Source organism: Anoplopoma fimbria, chromosome 5 (genome assembly GCF_027596085.1).
Source record: "Anoplopoma fimbria isolate UVic2021 breed Golden Eagle Sablefish chromosome 5, Afim_UVic_2022, whole genome shotgun sequence".
Taxonomy (NCBI): Eukaryota; Metazoa; Chordata; class Actinopteri; order Perciformes; family Anoplopomatidae; genus Anoplopoma; species Anoplopoma fimbria.
This window is the reverse complement of record NC_072453.1, coordinates 6,583,894-6,607,116: the sequence shown is the minus strand read 5'-3', so window position 1 is coordinate 6,607,116 and position 23,223 is coordinate 6,583,894. Positions and strand designations below refer to the sequence as shown.

The following is a 23,223-nucleotide window of genomic DNA, read 5'->3' as shown; positions in this document are numbered from 1 at the left end:
CATGGCTCGTCAACACAGATACAAACTTGTGGACACAGTTTTTTTTTTTTTGCATACTTTATTTTAATCAAGGAATAGCACCACAACGGCCATTGTAGAAATGTCAACGAGGAAAAAAAAAGATAGCTCTGTTGTCTTTGACTTTCACCATTATTTTCTTTCACCAACTGTATCGGAACCTCTAACAGATACATTCACTTATTGCTTGAATGATTTTGCCGTTTACTGTTAAAACAAGTCAGCCTCTTAAGTTTGAGCCTCTACCACTTTTGGCTTCAGAGGCCGTGTTGGTATATTGTCATTGATAGCAGTGCCATCTTGTGGCTACAGTTAGAAACGACAAGTTGATTGGCCAATATGTCACTCAATAATTCAATAATTGCATCAGTGGTAATAATGAATTCATTTTTAAATTTAAATAATGGGTATTTATTGTCTGACCTGGGAGTTACAGGTTTACATGCTAGGAGATCTTAATAAAAACTGATCAGTAAGCCTTTTTCAGGGAAGACATTTGACTTGTCACTGTGGAAAAGGTCTATCTTGGCCAGCTTCAACTATCTGCATGGTCTATTGCAGTTCAAAACAAATAAATAAATATGAATACCACTACTGGTATAAAACCTTTCAAGCCATAGAGTGCAATTTAATCAGATTTTTGTTTTTATTATAGTAACTTTTCAATAGTATAGGAACAATGAATTGTATTGTAAACCATATTAATTTGCATGTTGGAGTTATCAAAAATAGCTGAAAAATGCTTTACAAAGATATGAATTTTGACACTGAGGGGACATTATTATGATACATTATTTTAGTAAAAAATACATTTCTCTAAATGTATTAAACCACATTATCAGATCTATAACAAACAGCACATTCAGACCCAAACTTAGATTTAAAATTCAGCACAAAGGCGATAATCTGTTTTCATCAATTCTGCAGCTGTAAAATAAATCCAGGATGGCAGGTAGAATAGAAGAGCTGCGTTCAATAATTATATATTTTTTTTACAGATCATACAGGCTAAGGATTACTTGAGTTCACATTTTGAAAAATTGTGTGAAGATTCAGTAGAAGTTTGTAGCGTGTATCTGGATGCACTACCTCTGCATTAGATGTAAAGATTGTACAAATGTATGTGAACATGGCCATTAATAGATCAAAGCTCTACAATAAGAGCCTCCTGTGTTGATTCCTTCACCTCATCCTCAGTCACACTGGAAACCTGAATGTATTGCAGGTAAAAAATATTGTTTTTTAGAGGTAGGGGACATCATCTCATGTCTCAATGATTGTGGAAGATTTTAAATAACCTCATGTGGTCTTGGTTTAGCGTTCTCTCCTCCCATCTCTTGTCTTTGCTCCACAGTGCTGGTCCACTTTGTGTTGATGATGATCAACACACCAATTACTGGGCTCCTTTTTACAAACCTGACTTGTGTTGGTAACTCTGACGCCAACTGCACAGTCGTTCCCGGTCTGAGAAAGTGCAGACTCTTGCATATTCATGTGCTTGAAAATATGAATTCTTCATACACATAAATAGAGAATCCAAATATATGAAAATATATTATATTGTTTCACAAAATAAAAAATAAAATCATCAGTGGGACTTAAGAAACAGTTAAGTCCTCCTCCACTTCATCCTCTTCCTTCACACTGTGCCTGCTGTCACCTCGATCCATGGGTACACCCATCTCTCTTTGCAGGGCCTCAAGGCTGGCCTGGCTCACATAGTACTTGATGTTCTGGGATGGCAGAAGCTTCTGGAGCTCCTCCAGCTTACGGTAGGCCTGGAGAAGAAAGATGGAAAGGAGAGCCTTAAATGTGGAGACATCAACCTAAAATCAATATGAATCGACATTTAACACTATCTTTGACAGAATGCATATTTTTTTCCTATACTAAAGTGTCATTTCTATTAATAAAGAAAAGAAAAAATGATAGTCACCACTTGGTAGTTGCCTTGCTGACAGTGGTGCTCCACCAGAAAACCAAATGCATCTCCTATCCTGACAGCAGGGTCCAACTCTGGCTCCTCCAGCAAGGATTCACATAACCGCACCGCCTCACCAGCATCCTCCGTATACAACCTGCAGACCAAAGTTCACAGTCAGACAATTGACAAAACCTCCAACAAGAAAATGTCTGTTTTGGAATAAAAACAGGAAAAAAAAAGAACAGATATGGGTAATTTTCTTACTGGCGAGCGTTGACGAACTTCTTGATCAGCGTTACTCTATGCTGCAGGTCAGCCAGTCTTACTTCCTGTTGTCCAGATGAAGAGTCCTTTGCTTTGGAGAGGCACTTGAAAGCCTCGGTCAAAGCATCTAGAGCTTTTTCATAGTTCTGGTAATCATCAATCTCCACCTTAACAATGGTAAACATTGTTATTGTAAAATATATATATTTTTTGTCTATATTATTCTCAAATGATTTTACAACTTTAACAAATAACATATCACCAGAAGTAGAATTTCCATATTAAAACTTGATAATTGATTTTCTTGAGGTAACATTTATCCTACAGAATTTATGTTATTTAAGACCACATCTCTAAATCTAACAGATTTCTTCCAAAATATTTGTAGTCAATTCATAACCAGACCAATAAGTACCAATAATAAACATCATGAAATGGCAGATTGCTTTACCTGTGCACAGGCTTCATAGAAGCCAGCCAGCAATTCTGGTGCCCTGCCTTTAGTGTAGAAACCAATGATTGTCTTCAGGATCTCTGGATGTTTGCGCCAGTCCAGAGACTGGAGGTAGTTGGCGGCCATGATGAAAAGATCCTTCTGACGGCAAACATTGGCGAAGAACACTATTTTCTCTGTGTCCCCAGACTTGAGGAGGGCCCTCATGGCCTGAAAAGAAAAGAATACACCCAAACATTAAGGTTTAACACTGCATATTAACTTGCATGTGCATGTGTTTGTGTATGTATTGCTCATGTGCTGACGCCACATGACATCATGACCGGATGGAGATTGTCCTCTCACAGATACCTGTAAGATGTTCTAAGCTTGCAGAGAATATATACAGTGTTTACTACACCCCAAAGTATTACCTTCAGCTTGTTGCCCGCCTGTGTGTATTTCTTGGTGGCCAGGTGATAATTGCCCTGACGCATGCAGCAGTCCGCTATCCTCTCCAGCAGCTCCTTTCGGGCATCTTCAGACAAGTCTTTTGAATCAGTTACAGCCATTCTCTCTACCAGCTCATCTGTGATGGTCAAGCTCTGGTTCACACACAACTCCAGGGCTTCATGGTGCTTTGTTCATGTACATAAAGAAATTAAAGAATGATACATATAAGTACGGGCTCATGAACTGAAATTTCCATGTATGGGTGATGATGTGCCACAAACAGTCACCTTCTTGGCTGCTACCAGTAACTCCACTGCCTTTTCATACTGGGAATGTGTGATGAAGAAGTCAGAGCAGCGTGCCAGGAGGGCTGGGTCAGAGTACTCATTCAGATCCTCAGCGATCAATTGAAGTGCAGAGAACTGCTGGGTGGCAAAGGCCAACTCCAGAGCTTTGGAGACATAACCAGCCTACAGCGGAGGAATCAGCAAAAAAAATAATTAACTGCTATAACAAAAATTGCCCCTGTTCTTTTCGGCCTTCAACATTTTTCAGATTAAATATATGTTACAGTACTGCCCCCTTGTGGAATGATTTAGAATGCATCAACCTGAACATAACCTAAGCCATTCAGAAAAAGCAGGCATTCATGAGGGGACCTTGTGATAGAGTGCGACAGCTCGGTCCATGTGGGTGCCTTTCTCCTCGTAGTAGCAGGCAGCCTCCATCATGTCCTCTGCGTTACTGAGCAGAGCCAGGTTCATCAGCTGGTCATCCAGACTATTCTCCTGTTAAGATATATGTGAAAAACGTGTAGCGTTTAAAGTGCAGCAGCAACAATTAATGAATAAACAATAATATAGAATGTACAGCTTATCTGCCACTGATTTTTATGATCAATAAAAGTCTTGAATCGTAAATACCTGTATTCGGGTATCTACTGAGATTTTATAACTAAGAACGGGCAGAAAAGTACACTGTGGAGTACTTTACCTTACAAAGTCGTATGGCGTTGTTGTAGGCCTGGGCTCGTGTGTAGAAGTGGACAGCCTGTTTGATATCATCATGGCCCTCATAGTGTCTAGCCAAGTGGTATGACGCTGCCCTGTCACCTGTGTCATTGGCTATCTCAGATGCCTGCAAATAATTACATTCTCACATTTATGGACAGCTCACTATTTCAATATTATTATCAAAAAAGCTCCTATTATATATAATATAATAAGATGTGTGCAATACCCAAAATGAGTGAAATGTAATTATTTTCAATAAAATATGATAAATGGTACGTGACACCCGTAATACAAACTGAGTCACCTTCTGAATGTTCCCCATGTAGCAGTGGACTCGAACCAGAGAGAGGTAATCTTGAGCGCATTCATAGAAACGCAGCGCTGAATCCATGTCTGACTGGCTCTCCAGGTACTGGGCCCACCACTTATAGATGTTCCTAGATAGATAAGATGATAGGACTGATGTTAAAATGTTACTTAGTGTCTGCGTACTGTATGAAATGTATTTACCGCCAAGAGAAGCTCTGGACTTACTTGTCTTTCATTTTGTTAACGTAGATCTCTAGAGATGGTGTGTCATCCTGGAGCATTCTGGGTACTTCGACCCTGTGTGTGTCTGATTTCTCATAACTGTAACAACAAGGCTTTCAATCACACTTTGTAATACTTACTACTACAATTAAAAACCACTGTATCTTTGACATAAAACTACAACATATATACTGTCTTACTATGCGAGGGCCAGGGTCTTGTCGCCCATGGACTCCAGGTATTTGGCATAATTGTAATATGTGGTGCGCAGATGTATGCGATCGTGGTTCTCGGCTGTTTCCAAAGCTTGCTGCCATTGGCCAGAAGCCTGGTAGAAATAGTTCAGCAGGTCGTAGCGTTGACAGCCCTTGTACAACTTTTCAGCATCTTCCTATTGAACGACAGGAAAAGATGAGGGAGAGATAAATGCCTTTGGTTCGGAAAGTCCCATGGTCTTTATGTGGTGCACTGTTTCAACCTAAAAAGAGGACATGTTATTTGTAGCCAAAGGATGTGGCATTAGGTTGGATTACAGTTTAGGGGATTTTTTTATAAAGCGAAAAAATATCCTTTGGATTTGTTTTTAGGATCTGGAGTGAGGTGATGGCCTTTCTGATTTTATTGATGACATTGTTTTCTACTGCATTGTCTATATTTTACCCTTTTTCTGTTTTTACTATACGTTTTTAAATTTTCTTACAGAATGCAAATTCCTAAATAAACATTTCATGTCTTTATCCGACATATTTTCAATTTCAAAAGCTGCAATTTAAAATGAAAGAATACCTTATGGCCAAACAAAGAAGAATGAAAAAATTGCATTCCCTTTAAAGTACATGGGGCAGAGAAAAATATGCATGAGCTAATCTATTAGCCTGATCGTGAGTGAGACATGTCTCATATACACTCTTCTTGAATATCTTACCAGCATGCCGAGCTGAATGGCCAACATAGCCACTTGGGCCTCTGGCTCAGGCTCAGTCTCCGCCTCCTTTAGTGCTTTTGCTGCTCTGGCATTTCCCATATTCCCAAGGCACACGCGTGCCACATCCAGCCGGCGGGTTTTCACACACATCCGTGCCATGTTTTCCCATACCGCTTTACTACAGAGGAAAGAGAAATGGCTTGTTTGTAAGGGGAATGTGTTCTCACTGCATTGGTATTTTATTATTCAACTATGAAAACAGTTACCTACGGTTAAATTAGGCTTACATTTGAAGTCATAAACTCTTAGTATGCATGTAAATATAGTGACAAAGCTTTCCAGAAAATGTATAAACCCTTTTTCTCACTGGCCAGACCTCTAGTACAGTAGTCTTATCACAACATATATCAGGATCACAAGAAATGTCCATAAAAGACCTCCTGCACACTCAAAAGCTTATAGCAATAAACATAGAGACACAAGAATGTTTTCAGGACTTTAACACAAAGCGAGAGGAGTGCTTTTCTACCTCTGTCTTCCCTTTGTTTTCCTTTGGTCTTGCTGACGTAAATCAGCCCCTATACCCCCTACGCTTTTGCTTCTATTCCAAATTTAAGATTCCACAGCCATCTGGTCTCTATTTGCGTCCACCTCCCTCCTCCTTTCTTTAGCTGATACAGATGTCGGCTGTTTATTAAAGTTAGGCAACAGGAAATACCCCAAATCTTTAGGGGCCCTGCTATAAGCGAGGGAATGGAGGGAATGGAGAGCAGTAACTGTAACTGCCAAAATCTATCTCTATATGGTCACAGAAAACCAACCCTGGAAATGAAATGTGAGATACTTGGACTGCTAGAATACTACAGAGCTAGCTGCACACAGGGCGGCAAGATCTAGAGAGACAGAAAAGGAAAGACAAGAGAAGGAACAGGTCCACATTTGGCCCCTCTTCCCATCCTCTTTTCCTCTCAGGAAACACATCCTGTTGCTGGCTGACTGCGGCGGCCAATATGTTTGTTGCACACGAGAGAGAGGACTTTAGCGAACGCCCCCTGGGCTCCAGACAAAAGAATACACAACAGTGACGTCTAAGAGGGGGTCTTTGGGACATTCTCTCACACAAACACACTGACACACACACATTTAAAGTGGCCATGAAGGAGGGAGCTGTCTGTTTGAAGCTTGCTACAGTTGCGAACTGATGTCTTGGATTATGCCGAACAGCAACTCCCCCACATATCAACTCTGACCTCAAGGATTTGCAGGGAATCAGTGAGCAAGGGAGAGAGGGAAAGACAGAAAGAAGCAAAAGGAGGTGGGTTAAAGGACTTCATGTTCCAGTCAGGCAGTGTGGGATTTTCTAGTCGAGAGACAGTACTGGTAAAGCCACTGACGAGTCAGCTCCGAGCAACTCTGTTAGAGTCTATACTTTTTTGCATTTGTACTCTTCCAAAGGCTATGTGAAGTGCTGAAGAAAAAAGAAATCTTCTGCCTACACAGAGAATCCAGCTGCACACACAGAAGTCAGACCAGTGCAATAAGCAACGCACTGTAGAAGGAAAAGGAGAAGATAAAAGTAGAAAGGGAAAAAAGGGAGAAAAGGGAGAAAATCAAGCAAGGAGCAAGATCTAAGAGTCAAGCTGCAGCCAGCCGGAGCCAGTGGAATGGACCAAGGTGCCAGTTGGATTAATCCCAGCGTACCCGCAGTGCTGTCTGAGGAAGAGGGCTGAGGGTCTGCTGCATCAACAACCAAGTCCTGAATGAGGATGAATGGAGATGTTCTTTAGCCAAGCCTCAAGATAAAACTCTTGCCGATTCCACCTCCGTGTGAGCTGGGACAACACTCGCTAACAGCTGGAGGAGGAGGCGGTGGTGGTGACGGAGGAGGTGGAGAGGAGCCAGGGGGCCCAGAGCACTGCTGGTGCTGCTGCCCCAGAGGAGAGGCAAGGGAGCGGGCAGGACACCGCGGAGGATCAAGGGTCGGTGGGGGAACACGAGGGAGGGGGAGAGGTGGCGGGCGTCCGGCGCCGCATGGCCGTGCAGAGGCTAGTGGCGGCAGCGGTGGCAGTAGCCCTGCTGTCACTGGTCCTAAACAATGTTGCAGCCTTCACCCCCAGCTGGGTCCTGCAGGCCCTGGAGGACGGACGCAAAAGGAGTGTGGGACTATGGAGGATGTGTCCCACGGGTGGGGAACGGGGCCGCGAATATCTGCAGGCTGGGAGAAGGGGACAGGGGACACAGAGGCAGTGCGAAGGCCTGGGATGGGGCTCTGATTATGCAGGTTACCAAGAATCCCGCAGCACTGTCAGATGTAAGTTTTTACGCTAGTTTTGATTTAAAGTAAACAATGTCATAACAATGTGTCAAAGTGACTCATCTCTTTCTCATCAGACTGGCTGATTAATTGGTTGGTATCCTAGATGTAACAGTTGTTCTGCAGTTTTCAGTAATTCTGTGACTGGTGTCGGGTTGTAGTAGATATTTTGTTATTTTACAGATGAAACAAAACTGCAGAAGGAGAAGAGAGCTTACGATTGGTCAGAGATGATTAACTAGATGTCAAAACCCATAACCACCCCTTTAACTCACTGGGTTACAAATGATGTACATTAGGAATAAACCCAATCCAAGCACTTTGCTTTCGGACAATGGCAGTCTGATGTATTAGTGTAAACAGCAGCACATGGCAGCCAGCCATTCATTTATAGTATGTAATTCATTTTAAAGCCAATTCCATCTCTTTAATGGGCAATCCTGTTGCTGGCATGATTGAGAATAAACACTATCTGGATGAGTTTTCAGTCAGAGTCCAAGATGCGCTGCTTTTCTAAAATAAGCTCCATTGAGAAATTTCCATTCAAGAAAAAGTTTGGGCACAATGGGCAGCGCTGCCAACTAACGTTAGACAAAGACGTGGTGACCATTCATGATAAAACTTTAATCGTTTCAATGTCACCATGCTGCAGATGTATACTGTATTACCCCATAAAGATCAAGACCTCTGATTTAGACCAACCTAACTTTATCATGCAGGTCCAGTTAATGCAGGAAAAATGACACGGCTCTTCTTCTTCTCTCTTAAGTGCAGTTTGACATGATGCGGGCATGTAACCTGATGGCTACGGTGGCCTTGACTGCCGGTCAGCTAATCTTCCTTCTTGGCCTGATGGAGCTGCCCTTCATCTCACAGGAATCCCAGTGGTGGGAGGAGGCCATTGCTGCACTCTTCCAGCTAGCCAGTGAGTACCAGCGTTTCTACAACTTGTCCGTTTGCATCAACAGGAAAACAAACCTCAGAAAAGCACGCCTGATGGTAATGCTAAATATCATTCTATGCAACAAACTATGCACACAACATCACAATGAAAGAGAGAAATCCAGATGCTGCAGGGCAAGGTTCACTTTCTTTCTGGTAGAGTGCCAAAGAGAGGGGACAAAAGCACAGGGGGAGCTAGACTGGCTGACTGTCTAACGCTAAAGACCAGCAGAAAGACACTGTGAAAACTTTCAGACAAAAGCAAAAGGCAGCACACCTCTTGCTTTGAGTTTACTCATTAAAAAATAAACCATGGATTTTAGCGGAAATGGCTGCTCGACAATCTGTTTACTTAATGTAAGTCCACATCCATGGTAAATGTAGATAATGTGGGTAAAATGTGACAGCAGGGTTTCTGATTTAGGTGCACAGAGAAAGAAGTATAAATAAACTAAATAAAACAACTGACCAGCAGAAGGATGTTAGAAAATAGATAGGGGAAACTAGGAAACCAGAGAACAGAAAGGGGGCCCATCCTCACAATTAATTATCATGGGAAATAACTTAACGCAGTCATGGCAACAAACCCCCTCCTCCCCACCCAGTACCCATCTATCCTTCCAACTGTGCCACATCAAGATCTGGCTGGTATGGCCTGTACCAGTGCCCCTGCTGAGGAAGAGTGTTGTTTTGTGTGCAGTGATCGCTCAGCTGGTTGGTAGCTTTATGGCAGAGTGGCATGAAGGGGGTCTGGGTCTAAATTTAGTCCTAGTCCCGGAGTCCATGGGCCAGAGCTGCAGTGAGCCAGGGAGCGACTGTCGGGCGCCAGGATATCCCTGCTCAGGACGAGGAAATGTCTGTGACTACCTGTTATGCAAACCCCAGAGCCGAAGAAGGAAAACGAGGGGAGGGGGGAATGGACGGGAAAGACAGTTTCAACAGGGACTGCGTGTTTGTGTGTGCACTGGCAGGAGGGATTGTGTGCATGTAGGTCTGTGTGTTGGTGGTGTGATTGTGTGTTTATAGTGTGTTTTGGTACAGAAATGTCCTATGGTACACACGACAGCAGGGTGGGAATTGCCTCTGTCTAGATAAGCTGGCCTGGCTTTTATGTCGGTGTTTACAAAATGTCTTAGATCAGCGGCAAATAAAGAATCTCCTCTTTATAGTTAGCGTCTTCGGCACACGTGACAGCAGGGTTGAGGGCTTTTATCTGAAGACCTTGGCAAGAGGATTGAAACCCACCCAGCTTTGCAGTATTTTCCAATATTAGACAAGACCACCACCCAAATCTCAGGGACCGGTGATCTCACCAAATCTTGATTAGCTAAGACAATGGCAAATTAAACATAAATCATTATCACCAACATGTTTCTAGCTGTTAAGATAACATGACCTATGATTACCTTTGAGACTGTCTGAAAATCTTGGCGTTAGTAACAATAGTGACAAAGTCTAAAAAGCAATACACAGAACACTCCTATTTCCCTGACATCTAAAAATAGTAAAGTTCCCTGGAAAAGCGGCATCAAACAAATCTTACTCTCTTTTACCATATATGGCCAATAAAGCTTATGAGTCATAAGATGACATGTATCACCAACAGAATACTCAGGAGACGAGTATAATTAGGAGTTCAAAAGATAAAAAAATATATTCGGCAATATGTGGACAATCTGAGAGGAATGAGTGAAAATAAGTCTTATGTCATTTCGTTCCTATGCTTGTCATTGTGGTGTCTCTATATATTTAACTTTGATATTATTTGGGAGTTTTAATAAAATACAGACGTATGCAAGAATAGAGAAAACTATTTATACTCAAGGGCCATTAACTAGGACTTTTTACCATAACAGGCAGTTTTCATCAGAAATGAGCACATATTTTTTTCTAAAGGCAAGACTGACAAACTAAGGTAAACATGAATTTAGAAGATTAATTTAAAACTATTAGTGAATTATTCAATTAAGTCAATCATCAAAATAATAATTTGCAACTGTTTTAATAACTGATGATTCTAAAGTCACACTAACGGCTTTGAGAGAAAACCAAAGAATTGGACAAATACATTTTTACCCTGGTGATTGAAGTAGATGATAAGTTATTACACATCATATATGCCTGGGTTAGTTTCTTGGCAAATAATCCCATAGATTTTAAGACATTTCTCTCAAAAAAAGGTCAACTCCATGGTGGTGCTAGATGAAAAGTCAGGGGATCACAAAAGGCATCGCAATTAATTCTTTGGACACCATGAATAACTATATAAAATTTTATGGAATTCTATCCAATAGTTATAATGGATAGATATTTATTTCTAGGAGAAAGTGGTGGACTAACAGACTGACATTGCCGTCTCTAGAGACAAATCTAGATTGGTTAATAACACTGCCAGCTTCTCACATGTGCTGTTTTCTTTGTCTCATGTCTTTCTTTGTCTTTGACTGATAGTAAACTGAATATTTTGTTGTCGGACAATACAACATGACTTAGGCTTTTGAAAAAAATATTTTACTATTTAAAAATGTATCGATTAATAGAACAAATAATGTCACTTTCATCAATAATTGAAGTTAGTAGTCGTCTTAAATAAGGAAAAAATGATTTTTAAAAGAACCTGGGCTGCAGAAATAAGTTAATAATGCCTTTCCTTTACTAAATATCCAAGTAAAGGAGCCTCATTTTCCAAATGTAGACAGTTTCTTTTCACCATTCAGTCAATTTATACCCCATTCCTACTTTCAACCTCCCCCACGGAGTCAGTGAATGGGCTTTAGCTCTGAATGAATGGAGATATTTTACCAATCCATCTCTTTCTCTTTCTCAGGAATGTTTTCATTTCAGACGTGCCAAAATTCTCAGCTATTGCAAGCAGACTGTGGAATAACGAAATCCAGCTCCATTCACTTTGGAATGTGTTTTCTGAATGGACACAGCTCTAACATGTCAAAAGTCATGGCAGCAGGTCATGTCCCTCTGAGACACACATTATCATTTCTTTTGATTTTGAGGAATGGCAACTGTTGGGCTCATTTCGGATCTTGTTAAATCAGGAAGAAATCACACCTTTCCCTGAAATTTGTGTCTCAATAGACTCATGATGATAAGGGAGTGATAAAGGTTTGAGCAAGACTCACAGGCAGACTAATAGCTTTAATCAAGTATGTCCCTTTAAGAATAAACCAAGACATGTCTATATGGATGGAAAGCAAACCAGCTAAATGAATGTCCACAACCTGGCCTTAAGATAAGACTTTCTCTGTGACAGATCATGTCAAATGTCTAGCAAATATATCAACCGCGAAGCTTCGGGTGTGGAGAGGAGGGAAGGAAGGAAGGATGGAAAGAGGAAGAAGGGGAAGGAAGTTTGAGAGATAAGTCTCTGCCAAAAAAAGAGGTTCACACAGCCCACCCTGGCTGGAACCTGGACAGGAGATTATTCATTTTCTTGGATCCAGACGGGTTGAACATGAACACATTGAGCAAACAGTTGCATTCTTATGTGTATATGCGGTGGTAGACACGCAATGATACACAGACACCATTATCCACATCCTGAAAATAAAACAATGACAGCCATCTCACCGTAGACGTAGAACAAGAAATACAAATGAACTCCCCCCTTTGTGCTGCTGATTCTTTCAGGAAACTGACTGATTCATATCCTAAAGCACCAACATCCATATTTCCAGTGATTATTTTTGGTGCCTGTATTTATACCACTGTGAATGGGGCAGGTTTTCAGATACCTATTATTGTTGAACTATTGGATCATGGCTTCAGACCATACTTGAATGCGGTAAATGAGGGATTGACTTAAGGATACTTGAATAGCACCGATTGTTGTGGGCTTTCATACACACCTTTAAAGAATGAGAAAAAGGTGTGGGCTTTAGAGACAATGAATACCTTTCCAAAGATAACGCTGATAAAAAACAAAGTAAAGAACAATGAAACAGCATGGAATTGAAGGCTGTGGCTTTTTTACCTTCGCATGCAAACAGCAGTTCCTCATTGCATGAGTCACTGTGAATCAAAGAAATCAGGAGATAAAACATCTCAAAGGCTTTTCCGCACATATATTCATGCTCTGATATTTTTAAGCCATTGAGAACTTTGATCTCGAGATCTCAGAAGTTCTTCCTTGGAGGAAGCAGATTTTCAAATTCAAAGGCCCCACACAGAGCTCCCGCTGAACTGTGAAATACAAGGCTACAGGGATGGAAGTCCACATTTGAGCATGTGGGATTTCAAAAAGACACTTTAGGTTTACCGTCCACACACTCTTTCCGAATATCAAAAAAATACTAAATTAAAACGAGTTAAGTACATACATAGTGAAAGAAAAGAGATTATTATTCAGAACATTTTATACTTGCTCTGCCTAAGAGTGCCTGAGGAACATTTTCTTTTCTGTGGCCAAACATTCAATAAATACATTTAACTGGAACCCCACTTTAAAACGACATGTTGCTAAATGAGAATGGGAGTGCGTTTTTACTAACCGAAGCCTTTTTTCTCGATGCTACAGGTTTTGTGCTGGTGATTGGACTTGTGACCTTCTACAGGATCGGGCCCTACACACACCTGTCCTACTCCTGCTACTTGGATATTGCTGCTTGCCTGCTGGCCACGATGGCTGCAGCCATGCTCATCTGGAACATTTTACATCGCCGCGATGACTGCCTTGCACCTCGAGTTATAATCATCAGTCGCTCACTGGCATCACCTTTCCATCCACGCCTGGACAACGACTACGTGGAGTCACCTTGTTGAGCCACTACAAAGACTGTGCTCTAAACTTTTTCATGTTTTACTCCAGCTAGGAGCCTCCAGTGGGACTCTCAAGAAAGAAGGGCATTCCTGTGGCTCTAAAAGCTGGACTAACATGTACTGCAATTGTAAAACTATTTTTCTCCAAACATAAACAATGATATCAGAATTATAATGCTGCTCAGGGCACAAAGTCAAATTGATGTATTAAGTCAACCCTAAGCTTCCAAACATATTCAAAAATGTATGATGATTCATTTATTCATGCTAGAGTGAGCTCATTTGTGGCGAAATATGAATTTTGGACGAGGGATGTCTTAAATCAAACAACCTGCTCATGAAAAGATCAAGCTGGAACTTGACCTATTTTATTATATGTGCACTTATTAAATGGCCTCCTGTATAATTATAAATTGGAAATTATGAAAGATGTTGAAAATGTATTACCGGAATACCTCATATTTGTTTTCATCCTTTTAAAGCTTATTATAGATTTAATACATATGAATATTAATGATATATGTTGCAAGTAAGTAGGTAAACTAACAAGGTAAAAGCAGAAGAGTCTGTCAAACATTTTTGATTTGGCTTACCCAAATCAGTGACAATATTTAATTTTAAAACAGACAATGTGGTGAGGTAATATTCTTACTCTCTCTGAATGTGTCACATTCAAATTTTTACGTTTGAAGAATGGAAGATATAAAAATACAAACTAACTCCCAATGAATCTATTGAAGTGATTTTTTTAAGCAGTATTTGTTAAATTGATGGTAACCAATGTTTTGGCAAAGTGCACTGCATTTTGAAATGACATGCAGATATCAAAGCGCATTTTGAAATGATGCCTTCCATACAAAACTCTGCTCGCTTGTGGTACATACTGTATACTAAAATTAATATAATATGTTGGTATAAGGAATAGTGCTATCATTAGTAGTAGTATTATTGTGACCATATCATACTTCTGCAAAGAGCTCCAGGCTATCAGCGGGTCTTCCATATCGCCATACATAGGGGCACATTAAAATAGTAATATATCATTTAAATTCAATAAATTTATTGGTAAATATTCAAACACATTGGTTGTTGTTGTTTCTGCTGTTTGGTGTCCAACACCACACCTGACAAATGGACAACACAGAACTTAATTAATTTGAAAATTTGTAATGACAGATATTTAATACTTATTTGTATAAATTTAACCTTAAGCAACATAATTGTATCTGTGATATTCTTAACTCAAGGTTCACTTACTAACTTTCTTTCTGGAGCGTTTGACCATATATTACAGACTTATTCAGCGACTAGAATTTGCTCAGGTGTTATTATGTGACCTAAGTACAGTACTATGTACAGAACTTATGTCACATGATAACAAGTGGATTACATATATTCCCCCGAAGAGGGCTGTGAGATATGACTGAAAGCTCAAGAAAATAGTAGTGAGTGAGCAAGGTAAAAAATGAACCTCCCTCAAGATTTGTTAAGAGATCATATGACCATAAATCACATCATCTATAGCACAGTAAAGTATAAGAAAAAGTGCTGCACATACTGTATATTGCTTTAGGTTTTGTGTTTTACCGCTAGAACACTAGAATAATCATCAGTAATCATCTGGGATTAGACTGGTAAAATAAAATAAAATTCCATTACCAAAAATGAAAAACTGACCCAAACCTGTCGGGTTAAGGATGACAGAAACACTCCTATCCTCTGTGAAGATAAATATAGTTATCTACTTTTTGTACAATTCAAATTCTAGTGTTTGCTTCAGGGAACGGGAATAACTTCTTAGAAGAATGACAGACTAACAGTGGTGAAGAACCGTAATGGGTTCATGCAGTGAGTTACATTTCCTATGACAAATGGCATAAACTGAGAGCATGAGGGTCACATGTTCCTCAGTTAATTATGATCCATCGGTCTCTGCTTCACTCCTGAATACTTCCTTGGGTGTTTTTGTTCCTGATGGAAAGGGGGTGTTTTGCTTTCAAATGGCAAATACAGTGTCAAATAGACAGTTCGAGAAGGCTTGCATTCATGTAGCAGATAACCCTGTAGCATGTCACCTAAAGTCAAGGACAACATGAATGAGAGGAAGTAGCACAGTCTGGACTGAATAAAGACATTCCAACCTATCTGACATGTTGTTTTGGGAGGCAGAGGGACTTTCATGCTGAGATGATGTGTTTTGAATTAAGTGACTTATTACTTAGATCATTTTCCTACTTGATTCAAAACATCTATGGATGAGGCTCCATGTATTCGATGAAATAAACTTGACTCCTGGATGGCGAGCCGGTCTCTGACTCAAGTATGAGAGTCTTTGTCAATTCAAAGATCGGCATCATTGAGACAAGTCCCAGAAGGTACAGGTTTTTGCTGCAGGAAATGCATATTCCTGTGGGTGGAGATATACGGGAATCAAGCACAATGCCGATCTTTAAAAAAGAAAAAGAAGCAGCAGTAAAAATAGCCATCAATGAGGAACTTAGTAAAGCTGTCATCATGCCTATTAAACACTCTGGAATATCCGGCCAGTGTGATATCTTCCCATTTATTTATTTTTAAGCTATTTTCCTATTTGTGTTATATTTGTACGTGCCAAAGCAATACTACAGCAGATTTCAGACAGAGTGCCCTGAATCACGTATTCTGCTAAAGATATTATCAAATCTGTTCTGAAATCACATACGTTTCCCCAACACACACAGGAACAGACACGCACATCCTTTTAGTGACCTGATTCAATGTTTGCAAGAATGGGAAAGGCACTCCTTTTGGACCAAGCTGGCAAGGGGGACCTAATGTGTATGTGTGTGTATGTGGGATTTTGTGTGTGTGTGTAAGTCAGTGTGTTTAGAAAAGTACATCCCCTCTGAACACACCCGCACAGTAACAGAAACAGTCGCATAGCCTATGTACACATTTCAAGAGTTCCTTCCCTAAGCACAGACACAGAAAAAGTCCTTAATCATGTCCTGTGTTTAAAATAATATTTCATGTTCTCTCGATAAACAAATAAAAGTAATTCTCTGGTGGAGCTGATTTGATCATAGCATCATGATATAATACACTGCCGGTTTAATTTGATATATTCTGGAATTCTGCATATACAGTATTTAAATCTGCACACTTTTCCAAAGACAAATACTGTGGTGTCGTAATTTTTTTTTTTCTCCCACCTCACAAGTGCCTGCTTTGTTTGTATTACTTAGGGATAAGACAACACATTTGTGGTAGTTTTCCTCCATGTTGACCTCTACAGTCGAAGGTGTTGAATGACACGAGGGGTGTGGAAAAGCAAGCGGCAACAATGCCACATTCTCAATGTAAGTCAAAAGCAATTAGTTTCAGCTCTCCGACTGCAAACTATTGTAGAGGATTCTGAGAAGAGGCAAGGTTATAGCAACAATGCTATCCCTATGGCCTCTGCTGAGCCTTTGAACTAAAGCTTCTGTGGGAAGGGCTGCAGGGGGAAGTGATTACAGCCATCGAACAAGGGCATGCCATCCTGCACCTCCCCTCTCTTTGAGCCGACACCTTTACACTGATGCCTTACCTCTTGATGAGCTTGATAGATTTGAAGGCTTCGTCCATATCGCCGATGGTCAGGTAGAAGCTGAAGTTGAGCATGGCGTCTCGAGTTGCCTTCTCACAGTTCTCCAGGCCCACAAAGTCTCTGAGAGCTCGTCTGGACACCATATGTGGGAACTGGGAAGCTGAACCACTTGATGGCAGGGTCTGCTGTGGAGGTGCTGATGTTGTGGCTGAAATCTCTGATGGATCTCTCTCACCGGGCTGAGGAAGGGTACACCAGGTGGGAAAACATGGTGTTACGGTTTGGTAAACATGTGATTCACAGCTAGTAAATAAATGTAGAACCCTGTGAGGTATGATCATAACTAGTTAAACAACTTTAAATTGCAAAATGGAGAAACATGGGTTTTGGGAATGGATAAGTAGCAGGGCAAAACCAAACGACAAAGCATCACAGAACAAATCTATACATCAAGACACGGTGGATGGGAACTGGACCCAGCTGATCTTGGAGAGCCAGTACTTAAATATTGTAAGAAATGCAGCACAAACATACACAACCACAGTTGTTGGGAGTCAAAATACGTAAGCTTTCTGAACGAACTGTAAGGGACAGACACTTACTTCTGGTAGAAAGACACCCCCCCTCCGAAATAATAGCTTTGGGTGTGTAAAACCAAACACACAGTGTGAGTTTCAAATAAGATTAGTGATGGTGCAAACAAAAACACAGGGACTTTGATTAAGAAAACTGAAGATTTGAAACAGCCAGTGAACAACTTTCCAGATGCTGCAAGATAAAAAAAACAATCCACTACAGAGACAACAAATGAGCAGAACAGAGTGTTCTCGTTCCTCACCTTGCAGCTGAAATAATAGTAGGGCACATCCAGAGCAAGGAGCGCCTGCAGGCCTGAAGGTTTAGGGTAGCAGTCCTGTAGGAGGAGCCCATGCTCTTGGGTACAGAAGAGTGTCACTACCGACACGTCAGTCTGAGAAAAAAGAAGGGCAAAACACTGTCAAACTACTTAAAATTGACTATGCATTTATTCAAATCATCATCAATCATCTAAGAATGCACAAACATATGCCTTTTGGTATATTCTTTTTTAGCACCAGTAGTCCCGATGGAAGTCAAAACCACCAGTGTGCGCCATGATTTGCTCATAGAGCTGTTCAGGACTATTTCAATGTTAAGGAGCAGTCTTTACCGTATCATAGAAATTAGTTGATGAGGATTCAGAACTGATCGGCACAGTCTCACAAACAAAAAGACGAGGTTCACTCTCATCCCAGAAGTGAGATACAGGGCAGCGACCACTGAGCTCTGTCCCCTGAAACTGTTGCCTGGAACACAGAACAGTCATGTACAATATTAGACAACCAGGAGGAGGAAACTCTACACGGGAATAATCCAAATAAAGTAATAAGCTACATCAGCTACCTTTCACTTTCCTCTGGCTGTGAGATACCACTGGACGGTCGGCCAACGAAGAAGTCAAAGTGTGTCACAGTGTCCATCTCAACGTCATAAAAGTACACTTTGTGATCCGGTCGCCCATTAACCTAAGAGGAAGAGTTACAACCAGTTCAGTTAAGAGAAATATTCACATGAAATGGTCACATTTTAAGATACTGAAAAATTGAATAAGTATTGACTCTCAAAAATAAATATAAAGGAAAGGGTGACTGTTGTTTGTTGGTCATTCACCTGAGAGATTAGAATGCTGACTTGGCTGCCGTTGGCGTTACATTTGACTGATTTGACGGCTCCCAGATTAGCAATCTGGTCCGCCAGGTTCTTAGCACTGCAGTGAGCTTTGGCATCTCTATAAAGACAGATATTAGGATTGCCATTGTTGGACAAAAAAAGTAGTTGGACCATAGAAGTAGTCAATGAACAGAAATGTACAATACATGGAAGTTAACTGGCTTTCTTTTTACTACTTTTTTTATGGAAGTAATACCAACATCCTCATTAACATTAATTACCTTCGTGAGAGGTCAAATACTCTAATGTGTGCTGTGTCTGTGCCCACCACAAGGTAAGACTGACACACACTGAGTAGTACAGGATTGCCCTCCGCCTTGGAAAAAGTCAGCAGTTGCTTTACGGTGCCCTAAAGAAGGGATTTAAAAATATGTCATCGACAAATAACTAGTTTATAGTGACAAACATAACATTCATTTTTCTTTAAGCTCATTTCAAATAAATTCTAATTCAGCAGTAAGACAGCAACACCAAGTTTGCGTTTATAAAATGCACGCTCAAACATTTGTCTCATCTCTGTGTTTAGTGAATATTGGATAGTAGGTTCCAGGGTGGGACAACAGACCTGTGGAGTACGAATCTGGACCCTGTTAGGTTCCACCGTGTAGAGGTTCTCATCATGTACAGCTACGACATGGGAGTCACATGGAAAGGATCCTGGGCAATCAGCAAGAGGGGGGGTGGAAAAAGAAAGTTTTGAAAAATGAAGGAGAAAGGCACAAGTTTAAAAATGAAGGCAGTGAATGAGGAACATCGGAATACGTGCAGTTTCTAAAAAGTCACATCTATGAAATGTAGACTTCAGTCTTGTACCTGTATTGCGAAGAACTGTCCCTGAGAGCTCATACATAGTGACCTGCTTGCCACTCCAGACTGTCACTGAGTCCTGTTGGAATGACAACACCGATCCAGTTACAATAATTTCAATTACATTTTTTACTTTCTCCATGAGAAAACCTTTGTAGATGTACTCATTGTCTTTTCTTAAAAGTCCAATGTGTTGCAAAAAAAAGATCCTATCTGGAGCCAGTGTTTGATTTATCCGTTCCAGGCTAATGTAGAAACATGGCGGACTCCCTGAAGATTTCCTGTATGTAGCTATATAAATTATGATATTATATTCCATTTTTGCCAATAGATCCCCATAAATTCTACATAAGTACAGAGACTTGCCTTAGTAACACAAACTCCTTTGATATGCATTTCAGACTGCAGAGCAAGGTACACTCCTGTGGTGAACATAGTGATGCTGAGCTGGGTTGGAGTGAGCTGCACTGCTGCCACCTGCTGGCTGAAATGGGCTGACATCACATGCTCACACAGAATCCGCACTGTGTTCGAATTGTTGGCCGCCAGCAGATTCAGGCTCGAGCCCCACTGAAATGGAAGATCTGAGTAAACTTTACCAGCGTAATACTAAAAATATATACTTATTTTTATGTGCTGATAAACACTGGACAGTACCTGTAGCTGAACGACATTTCCTTCTATTTCTGTGGGTGTCTGTAGCTTCCACTGGGCCTTGGTATCACCTCTGATGCCACCTAGCTGCACCACCATCTTCCACATTGCTATGCGGCCTTGGCTGGTACCAGCTGCCAAGATTTCTGGGGTGGCCAAAAACATTATACAAAAACAATGAGGTTTTATGAGTTGTACTGTGCATTGTAGTATTAAGGGGATTGATTATGTGTTATTATGAAAAAAAAAATCTTGACTACCACATCCATAGGAATGTGAAGAAAAAACCCAGCACTTTCTACTGTTCCCATAAAGGAAGGAAAATGCAGTTTGTTGTTACCTTTTGCTGCACAGTATGCAACACAGTTGATCATCTCTCCTCTCTCAAACCCCAGAGTCTCGTTGAGGGACAAAACATAGTTATCGTCTCCGTCCAGGTCCCACAACCTAAAAAATGACAGATATTCAAGTTCAAAATTAGAATGTAAAGTTTGTGTGCACAAACAGTATTTGTGTACACTGACCTGATGACCTGTTCCCCTGTTGCTGTGATAAGGAGGCAGTTCTCTGTCCAGACAATGTCTACATTCTGCCCAGTCTTGCTGCTCAACTTCACCTGTCATGAAAAAACATGATTACAAAAGAAACTGACCATAAGGAAAATAAATGGTATCTTGAAAGATTTTTGTATACCTTCATAAATTCCTGGGCTCCTCCCTCGGGTCCAAGAGTGTACTGTGACAACATCAGGGTCTCTGTTATCACAGCAAGTACCTCTCTTTTATCAAGAAAAAGCAGTTTCTTGATTGCGCCCTCCACACTGAGAAGCATGCTCGTCTTACAATGCTCATCCACACTGTGGACCTTACCTATTATACAAGGTACACAGGGTTAAATATTTAAAAAGTAGGATTGCCTCAAAGCACAACATTATTGTATTTTGCAGTTATCTGATGTGATGTTGTTCAAAACAATACTTTGTTATGCATTTAAAAAATGTAACTTTATGGAAAAACTGCTAAAGTGGACGATTTTTTTTCTTGAACTGAAATGCAGCAAATGAGGTTGATATGGCTTAGCTGGAGCACAGTGCTACAAGCAAGTAACCAGCATGGTAAGCCATTCTCACAAAGAGATTATGAGCTGTATTATAGAAAGGTCATTGCTAAAAATCATTGATCACAGATAGAGATTGTAAAAGTCATGAGCTACACATTGTTGCTTTAAGTAAACTAACTCACTGTGGTAGAATAATACTTTATGACAGCAATATACTTAAAATGCTGCACACAAAAGGACAACAAAAACAAACTCTTACCATCTGCAGTGCTGACGTAGAATGCAAGTCCCTCCTGTGGGCCCATCTTGAGAGGTGCTCCCTTCCAGCTGAACATGTCCAGAGCACTCTCATCTCCACTAACTGATGCCCGGGCTAGCTTTGCCACATCGCTGTAACATAAGTTAGGTTCTACTATCAGCATGAAGCATTTAGATCAATGGGGCCTATCGATATCACAATGTTTTCAATATTATCTCACTGCCAAGAAGAATAACTAACTCTGAGCATTGTGTCCTGTTTACTTACTCCCCAGGCGAGGCCGGTCTGAAGATGCAGCAAGTTAGAGGTTTGTTGTACTCATGCTTCACAAGATGGTTTCCTTGAAGTCTCCCTCTAGCATCTACCTTCCAGACTGCTAGCGATCCAGTCTGTCATTAAATAATTACACTATATTTATGTGGTTCTATAGGAACAAATGGGAAGTTTAAATGTTTTCAGATTTCATCTGCACACGCTGTGCCAATTATACCATGTTGGTTATCGGACCCTGGTTACAGTGTTCTCAGAAAAATGCATGTTTATCATGTATGAAAAATCAGGCCTAGCAGGCCATGATTGCAAAAGTATGTTGATATGACATGTACAGTATATATGAACCAAAGTGTCTCTGTATACAGTCAATGCAATACACTCACCTGATCACCAGTTACTAAGCGGCTGCCAGAGCTACTCCACTCCAGAAGTGTGATGCAGGCTGTATGTGTGCTGGGAAGGACTGTTTGATCTCCAGAGGGGTGTGTCAGAAGCACTACCTCTCCATTCTCCCAGCCTAGTGCTAACACTGGCTTTGTTGGATGCCAGCGCAGCACTGTGGTCTGGAGAGGACGCTCTAAATGGCAGCTATCCACATACTCTCCCTGGATACGGACAGGGATAAAGTATACAGACTTTGTTAGGTATGCTGTAATTTAGAATATTCACAGATGGATACAACATTTTTTTCTTCTTTCTGTATCAGTGATCATTAGCAAAGCCCAGTGTTTACCTGCTGCAGGTAGAGGTCTACATTGCCTCCAGTTGTGGGGCTGCTAGAGGCCACAGCCAGTACAGGAAGAGCTGGGTGCCAGGTCAACTTAGAGGGCACATTGCTGCTTTCAGGGGCCTCGATACGGTGGTCAAAATACACCGCCATGTCCCCACTGCTCCTCTCTGAATAACGAAGAAGAAACAGGGGATGGGTCCAACTTTCAATATGGTTATTCAGGTTGTATTGTATTCGATGTTTTAGGTTCAGCTACCTGGCTGTCTGCCTATATCGTGATAGTAGTTAATCACTAGTTAAGTCCTGAACGTAACCTTAAACAGCATCCATTGATCCTCAATGCATATACTATATATGTACCGTTAACCGTGATGTGTGTTGACTTAGCTAGCATTGTATCACTAATGGGGACAGATAAACAACCTAAACTTTAACTTAACTATGAATTCACCAAGACAGATAGCACGAGTAGCTACCATTCATTTTAGTGCCATCATGCGACTAATGATAAAGTTAGCTTTAGCTGCTAACATT

At 40.8% G+C, this 23,223-nt stretch overlaps 2 protein-coding genes across 2 annotated transcripts; one reads left to right on the top strand and one right to left on the bottom strand.

Moving 5' to 3' along the window:
- Window positions 1-86: 86 nt before the first annotated feature.
- ift140 (intraflagellar transport 140 homolog (Chlamydomonas)) lies at window positions 87-22,845 on the bottom strand. Its single transcript, XM_054598668.1, has 29 exons — window positions 22,693-22,845; window positions 22,343-22,564; window positions 21,954-22,075; window positions 21,687-21,817; window positions 21,062-21,237; window positions 20,893-20,984; window positions 20,709-20,815; window positions 20,372-20,514; window positions 20,081-20,284; window positions 19,721-19,793; window positions 19,473-19,564; window positions 19,129-19,256; window positions 18,848-18,965; window positions 18,581-18,702; window positions 18,348-18,483; window positions 17,997-18,128; window positions 17,159-17,397; window positions 5,562-5,739; window positions 4,837-5,027; window positions 4,640-4,735; window positions 4,410-4,542; window positions 4,086-4,229; window positions 3,752-3,880; window positions 3,380-3,562; window positions 3,074-3,277; window positions 2,658-2,870; window positions 2,207-2,373; window positions 1,955-2,096; window positions 87-1,796 (listed from the first exon to the last, which is right to left on the bottom strand). Exons 1-29 carry the CDS (start codon window positions 22,837-22,839, stop codon window positions 1,617-1,619), a joined length of 4,344 nt encoding a protein of 1,447 aa, XP_054454643.1. The 5' UTR covers window positions 22,840-22,845; the 3' UTR covers window positions 87-1,616.
- Window positions 6,680-15,910, top strand: tmem204 (transmembrane protein 204). The gene is made up of 3 exons (XM_054598675.1): window positions 6,680-7,872; window positions 8,645-8,800; window positions 13,349-15,910. Exons 1-3 carry the CDS (start codon window positions 7,593-7,595, stop codon window positions 13,591-13,593), a joined length of 681 nt encoding a protein of 226 aa, XP_054454650.1. The 5' UTR covers window positions 6,680-7,592; the 3' UTR covers window positions 13,594-15,910.
- Window positions 22,846-23,223: the final 378 nt, after the last annotated feature.

Coding starts and splice junctions, on each gene's coding strand:
- tmem204 (XM_054598675.1), top strand. CDS start 7,593: ATGGCCGTGCAGAGGCTAGTGGCGGCAGCGGTGGCAGTAGCCCTGCTG. Junction 7,873..8,644: donor ATCCCGCAGCACTGTCAGAT/GTAAGTTTTTAC, acceptor TTCTCTCTTAAG/TGCAGTTTGACATGATGCGG. Junction 8,801..13,348: donor TGCACTCTTCCAGCTAGCCA/GTGAGTACCAGC, acceptor TCGATGCTACAG/GTTTTGTGCTGGTGATTGGA.
- ift140 (XM_054598668.1), bottom strand. CDS start 22,839: ATGGCGGTGTATTTTGACCACCGTATCGAGGCCCCTGAAAGCAGCAAT. Junction 22,565..22,692: donor TAGACCTCTACCTGCAGCAG/GTAAACACTGGG, acceptor GTCCGTATCCAG/GGAGAGTATGTGGATAGCTG. Junction 19,794..20,080: donor AAGGAGTTTGTGTTACTAAG/GCAAGTCTCTGT, acceptor TCATTCCAACAG/GACTCAGTGACAGTCTGGAG.